General features: G+C 38.5%; 1 protein-coding gene across 3 annotated transcripts in view; it reads left to right on the top strand.

The window, feature by feature from the left end:
• Positions 1 to 372: 372 nt before the first annotated feature.
• Positions 373 to 9,355, top strand: part of LOC111797136 (protein NRT1/ PTR FAMILY 5.10-like) — an 18,421-nt gene continuing 9,438 nt past the window's right edge. The window contains exons 1-5 of one of the 3 annotated variants that reach the window (XM_023680049.1): positions 374 to 644; positions 709 to 926; positions 2,757 to 3,304; positions 3,814 to 4,630; positions 4,754 to 4,921. In XM_023680049.1, the coding sequence (XP_023535817.1) occupies positions 536 to 644; positions 709 to 926; positions 2,757 to 3,304; positions 3,814 to 4,630 (1,692 nt within the window). In that variant the 5' untranslated portion in view covers positions 374 to 535 and the 3' untranslated portion in view covers positions 4,754 to 4,921. Of the gene's footprint in view, positions 645 to 708; positions 927 to 2,756; positions 3,305 to 3,813; positions 4,922 to 9,355 lie in introns of those variants that run through there. The other 2 variants (XM_023680050.1, XM_023680048.1) reach the window with 2 other exon arrangements.

Below are 9,355 nucleotides of genomic sequence, written 5' to 3'. Positions count from 1 at the left end.
TTTCATGTCATCTTCGAAAATTTGTATTCCAAATTGCTTCAGCGCATCCAGGTCAGCAATTTATTTCAGATTTACCAGTAGTGTTGTTCCCAGATTCGTTACATGATATTTGTTCACGGCTCTTATTCTCAAGTATCAATCTTGATCCTTGCTCTCGATACTCACTCTCTACTTTTGCTCAAGCATTTGACTTATGCTATGAACACTCACTTCTGCTATTGGCTTGCACTTCAGATAATATTATATTATTGTGAAGGCGGGACGGCTTGTAAAATTAAATTGATTTAAAAGATTGGCGGGAGACTGTGTTATTGGTCAGTTATGGCATAAAAAACGTAGCAAGCAACCTCCTTCAATTTGTTTAATCCTCTGCTACTCACATTAATTAATCACACGCTAACATCGTGGCCGATACAATAATTTCATACGGATCATGATGCAGTGAAATAGTAATACAACTTCTTCATACGGATTCAGAAATGGAGTGATCAGTCCAATTTCTCGATCGGCTCTGCCTCCACACTCCGACGCCAAAATGGAGGCTCCTTTGTTGGATGAGACGGTGGAGGGTGCTGTCGATTACAATGGCCGCCCAGTCCTCAGATCCAAATTCGGCGGCTGGAGATCCGCCTCCTTCATCATAGGTTCGCCTCTTCTCTTTCTTCTCTTTCCCCATCCAATTCCTTTATCCTCTCCCGTTCTGATTAGGAGTGGAGGTTGCCGAGAGATTCGCCTATTACGGAATCGCCTCCAACCTGATTAACTTCTTAACGGACGAGCTCCGCCTGTCCACGGCCGCAGCAGCGCAGAATGTCAATGTCTGGTCCGGAGTCGCCATGATGCTACCTCTACTCGGAGCTTTTCTGGCCGATTCCTTCCTCGGACGATACCGCACTATCGCTCTTTCCTCTGCCCTTTACATTCTGGTTCCTCCACTACTTTATTCTCTCCTTTTACTTTACTTTACCTTTCTTACTAAATTATGCAAGTTACTGGCTAGAGCTCTGGTAATTCAGGATTATTTTAGTTCCTGCAAGTCAAGGCGATTTAGCCGAAACAAGCTTGAAATTGACGAATAGTTTTCTTTTACTCAGTAGTAAGCTATATATGGTAAATGATAACTGAACTACTTCATAAACACAATAAATAGCTATGTATAATAATCTCTTTTATTGTAATATATGAAGTCAAACGTCAACTATATAAACTTTATAAGACAAACTGAACCATATATACCCGTAAATTGAACCATATATATACCTAGGTAGTGCACCATATATATACTAGTGATTTGAAAATGTACTTTCTCCATTCTATGTATTCTTCCTTATTGTACATCCTGAAGTCATCAATATGCGATCCTTATTGTACATCCTGAAGTCATCAATATGCGATCCTTATTGTACATCCTGAAGTCATCAATATGCGATCCTTATTGTACATCCTGAAGTCATCAATATGCGATCCTGATCTTGAGTGAATCATGCCCTCCAAGAGTTCAATCCATTCCAGTCAGTTGAAATTTTGCTACATGTTTCACGGCTTTCGTGTTGTATGAGGATAATTTCTGATTTAGCTTTAGAAAAGGCTGAATTCTATTTAGCCAAATGTCTCTAAATTTGATCCAAGGGCTCCACCATGTGTATTTGTTGGATATCCTCGAGGCATTAAAGACTATAAGCATTTTGATATTTCAAAGCAGGAGTTCTTTATTTCAAGAAATGTTATATTTTTAGAGGAATTATTTCTCTTTCAATCACAGCCCAATATTGATTGTTCATCCACAGCAGATTTCCTCAAGGATTTTGTGTAACCTTGTCTTGTGGCTGGAGTAGTTGAAAATGGTGACTCTCCAAAAGTAGCTATTGCACCCGAGCCTATTATGTATGATGTTGGTGCACACCTGAGGAAGAATTTCCTTCCCTTGCACCTGAGCCTATTACTTCNATCCTGATCTTGAGTGAATCATGCCCTCCAAGAGTTCAATCCATTCCAGTCAGTTGAAATTTTGCTACATGTTTCACGGCTTTCGTGTTGTATGAGGATAATTTCTGATTTAGCTTTAGAAAAGGCTGAATTCTATTTAGCCAAATGTCTCTAAATTTGATCCAAGGGCTCCACCATGTGTATTTGTTGGATATCCTCGAGGCATTAAAGACTATAAGCATTTTGATATTTCAAAGCAGGAGTTCTTTATTTCAAGAAATGTTATATTTTTAGAGGAATTATTTCTCTTTCAATCACAGCCCAATATTGATTGTTCATCCACAGCAGATTTCCTCAAGGATTTTGTGTAACCTTGTCTTGTGGCTGGAGTAGTTGAAAATGGTGACTCTCCAAAAGTAGCTATTGCACCCGAGCCTATTATGTATGATGTTGGTGCACACCTGAGGAAGAATTTCCTTCCCTTGCACCTGAGCCTATTACTTCAGATACTGCTGTTTCCACTGACATAGTTAACGCACCTTGAAGATCATCTAGATCACGGTCTCCACCCAATTACCTAAGGGACTCTCACCGAATCTGTTGGCTCAATCCCTTATGAATTCATCATCTGAACCATTTTACTTGAGCAAATACATTTCCTTTGCTGCATATTCGCCTTTCATAAGCATTGGTGTTGAATTTTCCTCTGAATATTAGCCATAAAATTGAATTTCACATTTGGTTTAAGCTGGCAGAGCACTTATTCATGTAGACCAGGCTTAAAAGTAAATGTGATGTCTGTTTCTTTTATTTTTTTGCGTGGAATTCAGGGGCTTGGATTGTTGACTGTGTCTGCAACATTACCTTATTCCAGCACTTCTGCCTGCCAACAGACAGAAAACCGTGTACCATGTTCCCCCAGTCTCGTCCACGTAGTTTTATTTTTCTTCTCCTTATATATTGTGGCATTTGCTCAAGGGGGACATAAGCCTTGCGTCCAAGCTTTCGGAGCCGATCAATTTGATGGACAACATCCAGAAGAGAGCAAAGCTAAAAGCTCTTTCTTTAATTGGTGGTGCTTCGGTATCTCTGTGGCCACTTTTGCAACATTTACTACAGTGAGCTATGTGCAAGATAACCTTAGCTGGAGTCTTGGGTTTGGCATTCCTTGTATTGCTATGGTTTTTGCACTAGTTGTCTTCTTGCTTGGAACTAAGACGTACAGGTACAGTAGCGAAGGAGATGTGGAAAACCCATTTGTGAAGATTGGACGGGTGTTTATCATGGCAGTACGAAATTGGCGAGTAATTTCTTCAGAAATAGCTCATGAAGAGGAAATCCTTGGCCTTTTACCGCACCATAGCTCTCAACAGTTCAGGTAAATCAGAGGACTAAAAGAAGGGTAAAATGTACTAATCTTTTCTGTTCTGTTCAGAAAAATAGTCGTAATATGGATATGATAGGTAATTCTTTATAACATGTGGATATGGAGCTGGCTGACTATTTATAGCTTATTCATATATGATAGATATTTATAGCGAGTGGTTATATGTTAAAGCTATATATATATATATATATCCCTTAGTCTGTGGTATTTTCTCTCCACTATTCTTTGTGTTCATCTAGATCGAGTGTGTGCGTTGTTGTTCTTTGTGTTCATCTACATCAAGTATGTGCGTTGTTCTTTGTTTTAATCTAGATTGAGTGTGTGCGTTATTGTGCTATCCTAACATCATTTTATGTTGTATGCATTATCGTAGCCCTTTTCTTTACTTGATTCTATAATTTGGTAGATCGAGTGTGTGCATTATTGTGCGATCCTAACACCATTTTATATTGTATGCATTAACGTAACTCTTTTCTTTACTAGATTCTATAATTTGGTAGGTTCCTAGACAAAGCTTTGATTGTACCTAATAGTTCGAAGGAAGATGGTCATGCTTGTACTATCAGTGAAGTTGAGGAAGCAAAATCATTAGTAGGGCTTGCCCCCATATGGGTTACATGCTTAGCATATGGTATTGTATTCTCTCAGTCATCAACTTTCTTTACAAAACAAGGAGTCACAATGGACAGATCAATAGTTCCTGGATTTGAAGTACCTGCTGCTTCACTTCAATCCTTTATCAGTCTGTCCATTGGCATTTCCATCCTAATATACGATCGCGTAATCATTCCGATTGCAAGACGTTTCACCGGGAAACCTTCTGGAATTACAATGCTACAGAGAATCGGATTTGGGATGATATTATCTGCTCTTTCCATGGTCATTGCTGCATTAGTCGAGGTGAAAAGGCTCAAAACAGCTCAAGAATATGGTTTAGTTGATATGCCAAAGGCGACTATTCCTCTGAGTATATGGTGGCTGGTTCCTCAATATTTAGTTGTTGGAATTTCTGATGCTTTCACAATGGTTGGGTTGCAAGAGTTTTTCTATGACCAGGTTCCAAGTGGATTGAGAAGCATCGGTCTTTCTCTGTATCTGAGTATTTTTGGCGTTGGCAGCATTTTGAGCAGCTTTCTCATCTCTGCCATTGAAAAATTAAGCAGTGGGGATGGCAAAGAAAGCTGGTTTGATAATAATCTGAACAAAGCTCATCTTGATTACTTTTACTGGTTGCTTGTTGGGCTTAGTGCTATTGGGTTTGCTGCTTTCTCATGTTTTGCAAGAACATACATCTACACTAAGGGGAATACCACTTGAACACGACTGTTTCGCTAGCACTGTAATTTAAAGCTGTGTATTGAAATCGTCTATCGAGTAAGATAACCTGGCTTAGGTTGCCTGTTTATACGTGTTTTCCATCCTTTGCAAGAACAGGAGCTTACATTTAGAATAGGAGAAATACCACATGATGATCTCAACTGTGTTGGAGCTTTGTAATTTAAAGCTCTGAGATTGGATAGGCATTGTTGTATAGCGAACTGGATCGATTGGAAACTTGATCCAGGTTAAGCGAGCCCTTTGATCACGGACAAAGTTTTATGGTCTTAATCAGGCGTAGCTGCATTATCTCCGTTGTATTGGCGAGGTATTGTTTTCATCATGAGTTGTAGGTGTTTTCTTCCCAAGCCCTTTATATATATGGCTATGATATAATTGTTCGTATATTTAGGTGGGCATGACTATAATTCCTGACAACTTTCATACCACGTCAGGAATCATGAACTTTCTCAATCGATATTGCCTATCTTAAATATAAGCTCTAGAGACTTTACTTTTAGTTTTCCAAAAGGTCTCGTATCAATGAAGATTATTTCTCTTTTATAACCAATCTGGCTTGGTACCAAAAGACTCGTAGTACCAACGGCTTTATAACCAATCGGGCTTGGTACCAAAAGGCTCGTAGTACCAATAGAGATTATTAGTCCTTTATAATAGAAATAGCTAGTACCAATCTAGATGTATTCCTAGTAGATGTATTCTTTATTTATAAACACATGTTCTTCCTCTTAATTAGCCTTAGTCAAAGTGGAACTCCCTCTCAATAATCTCGAACACCCTCTCCCAAACTTCTCTCCACTTCTTACAAACTCTTCCCCCAAATCTCTCTCTCTCCTAACAAACCTCTATTGGTGAAAGAAGAATTGGGATGGAAGGTTATTGGGATTGAAGGTTCAATCTTGATTGATATTTAGAAATAGAATTAGGATGGAAGGTTCAATCTTCGTTGATATTTAGAAATAGAAGGTTCAATCTTCGTTGATATTTAGAAATAGAAGGTTCAATCTTCATTGATATTTAGAAATAGAAGGTTCAATCTTCATTGATATTTAGAAATAGAAGGTTCAATCTTCATTGATATTTAGAAATAGAAGGTTCAATCTTCATTGATATTTAGAAATAGAAGGTTCAATCTTCATTGATATTTAGAAATAGAAGGTTCAATCTTCATTGATATTTAGAAATAGAAGGTTCAATCTTCATTGATATTTAGAAATAGAAGGTTCAATCTTCATTGATATTTAGAAATAGAAGGTTCAATCTTCATTGATATTTAGAAATAGAAGGTTCAATCTTCATTGATATTTAGAAATAGAATTGTTCAATCTTCATTGATATTTAGAAATAGAATTGGGATCGAATGTTCAATCTTCATCGATATTTAAAAATAGAATTGGGATCGAATGTTCAATCTTCATCGAAATTTAGAAATAGAATTGGAATCGAAGGTTCAATCTTCATCGATATTCAGAAATAAAATTGAGATCTAAGGTTCAATATTGTACTAATCAAATTTAACTATTACACATATCTCACATATATTCCCTAACTAATTTAAACTTCAAATATTAAACGATTACGAATATCATATATTTCATAACTAATTAGAACTTAGAAATAAGATGCGACATAATTATTTTAAATTTTAGATTTATTATCAGAACGCGATTTAGAAGAAAATGCGAAAGTAGATTTTGAAATGTCGGTTGTAAACTCATTTTATCTTGAGATCTCTTTTCCACTTGTGAGCATGAGCCTAATATCATGAGATCTCTAATGGAGATTTGCTATGGCAAGACCGCCTGTGAGTTCCTCGAGATGAGAAAATCCTGAAAAAGATCATGACCGAGCTCACGATATATATCTTATATATTCTGCCAAGGAAGTACGAAAATGTATTAGAATCTGAAAGGGTTCTACTAGTGGCCAGGTATGGGGAATGACATAACGGATTTTGTAGGTCGATGCTTGACCTGCTAGCAGGTGAAGAACCCCTAGACATCGCCCAGCAAGATAGCTACAATCCTTACATAGGAAGTACTGTATATAAGTTTTATCTCAAGTTTGCCAAAAACCATGTAGAGTTTTAACGAGATCTGGGTAGTTGGGAACAAACCAAGCAAGATAGCTTACTTTGTTCCAAGTGAGAATACATGTCTAGTAGATCGACAAGATCTATTATATGTCAAAGAGATAGTACGCTTGAAGAGGTGCCAGTCTCTATTGTGTCAGACCGTTGCACTAGGCACTTGCTCAACAAAGTGGGTTCCTTAGTAAAAGTTTCATGGTGTAACTACCGTGATGAAGAGGCAACTTGGGAACGTGAAGAGACATGAGAAATGTTTATCCCAAGTTCTTCCAAGAGATGCCAACTTTCAAGGACGAAAGGAGAATTTGTAAGACCCACTTGATGGAAAATTAAAATCTAATTTTTCCTTTAAAATTCGAACTTCCTAAATTTTATCAGGGGTTTTAGGAACCAAATCTCGAGATGATGTAGAAGGGAAAAATGCTTAGAAATAAAAGAACTTGAACATATAAAAGAAAAATGATGGAAAATTATAAATATGGTCAAAGTCAACTCGGAGGGGTAATTCGGTCATTCTGCCATCCCTTCTCATTAAGCACCTGAACTTGAGGTTAGTAACATATGATTAAAAGAAGAAAAAGAAAAATAAAGGGAAAAAGGGGAAAAGTAAAAGAGGGGAAAAGAAAATAGGGAGAGAAAGAAAGTTTTGGAGAGAGAGGTAATCTTCGGCCACAGAGGAGTTTGATTTCGGCCGAGCCCTCTTCACGAAATCTTCACAGAACCTAGAGGAGAACATTGTTGACTCTTAAATCGCCCAAAATCGTCAAGAAACGAGAAAAATTTAAAGGTAAAGTTCTTGAATCTAGATTCTCGAATTTCCTTAAGTTCTGTGAGATATAGTAAGAGTTAGAATCTGAAATTTGAGTAGGTTGATCTAGGGAGGATTACACTTGTGAAGGAAGTTGTAGTTGATTTGGATTGGAGTAGGAGTTCCGGCTCGTCAAAGGAGATAGGTATTGATGTTTCTTGCCATCTTTGGACTAAAATAATTATCTCCGGTTAGAAATAAATTACAAGAAAAATACCTATTAATGGATGGATATGCAATCTACAAATATCGTGAAGGAATATGAAAATGCAAAGAAAATGAAAAAAGTAACCATATTCTGGAAATCCCAGGAGGAAGTCGATGACTTGGACGCGTGTCAGGCGGACAAGGGGTCGCGCATCGCCGGAGAAGAAGGGCCACGTGTCAAGCACCCATTGGTGAAGGAAATCAACAGAATACTAGGCGTCGGGCAGGATTCAAAGGCCAGTAGCCTGCTACCTGAGTCCACGACCCGATGACCCGCGCGAGACCTAGATTTACGACCCGGCTTCTTGTTGCCACTCGTAAACGTAGGATAATTCGGATTTTCGGCGCACGCTCTCGGATTCGAACCAAGACACTCATTAGCGAATGACCAACCCAAGCGCGCCACGTGTCAGCACGAGGACGCGCGTCCTCCTCCCTTAGGCACGTCCATACGCACGCGTGGCCATGCGCATGTATCTCTTTCTCATGCACGTGAGAGCGCGTGTAAGCTCGTTTTCGTCCGGTTCGACTTCTGTTTTCCTGATTCCAACTCTAACCCTATTTTTATATTAAATAGGACCTAATTGGAGAAAATTAGTATTTTTGGACACGCTATTGGTGTTGAAACGCTAAACGAAGGGCACACATCAATCATGTAAGTCACCACATAGAACTTTAGGAAGAAATACTTGTAAGAGTCGCTTGGTTATGCATGCATGCTAGTTTAATTATCTTAGGTGGTAACTTTTCATATTAAATGTAGGTAATTTGATTGTTTAGAGTATGGATGTATTACGTGGAGTATTATGAGACTCATCTTAGTGTTGCAATTATGTTTTAAGCTTCCGCCTTATATGTATATGTTTCACTCATGTTGAAAGAAGGATGGGAACTTGTGAACTCTGCCCTCCAGGAGTTGATGGATGTTATCGTCCCGTTGAGCATGTATGTTTACTTTGCAAAAATTATGTATGATGATGTTGGATGATAGTTGTGTGCACACTCTGTTAATTTCCATGTCCCACATTTATGATAATGTCTAGGGATCTAAAGTACAGACCTAACCTCTCCCCTAGAAGCCTAACAAATCACCAAGGCATACGAACCACCTCTAGAGTACCTTTGGGTTACTTGTGTGTGATTGGTGTTATAGCTTTGTGGGGGACCAGCGGGTTCCTGATTAGGACTCGACTGCTCGATAGCCGTTTTAGCATGAGAAACGGGAGACGCACGTCGTAACTGACCATTTAGCTGGATGGGATAGGGGAGGTAGCCCTCCCCAAAACAAGGAGATTACCATAGGACTAGGGGGTTCAGCTCACTTCCTAAGTAAGACACCAAGTAGTCTTATAGCCATGTTGAGGTAGCTACTTGCAGGGCACCAGTCAAACACATGTTAGCATAAGAGAACTCTTAAGGTTTAAATGAAAGGACAATGAACCAAAGAAGCCCCAAGGAGCTAAGACCAGAACTAGACGTTCTAGAGTCAAAGAAAAGACTGTAGAAGTTTTATTAAGATTAGGATGCGATAATAGCCTACGAGTAGGTGGCTCACTGTGTATAATTTTTATACTCATTCCTTTTTTTTTTTTTTTTTTTT

The sequence above is a fragment of the Cucurbita pepo genome, chromosome LG06 (assembly GCF_002806865.2).
Source record: "Cucurbita pepo subsp. pepo cultivar mu-cu-16 chromosome LG06, ASM280686v2, whole genome shotgun sequence".
In the NCBI taxonomy this organism is placed as follows: Eukaryota; Viridiplantae; Streptophyta; class Magnoliopsida; order Cucurbitales; family Cucurbitaceae; genus Cucurbita; species Cucurbita pepo.
Note: the sequence above shows the minus strand (reverse complement) of the source record. Positions and strands in the feature narration are given on the sequence as shown.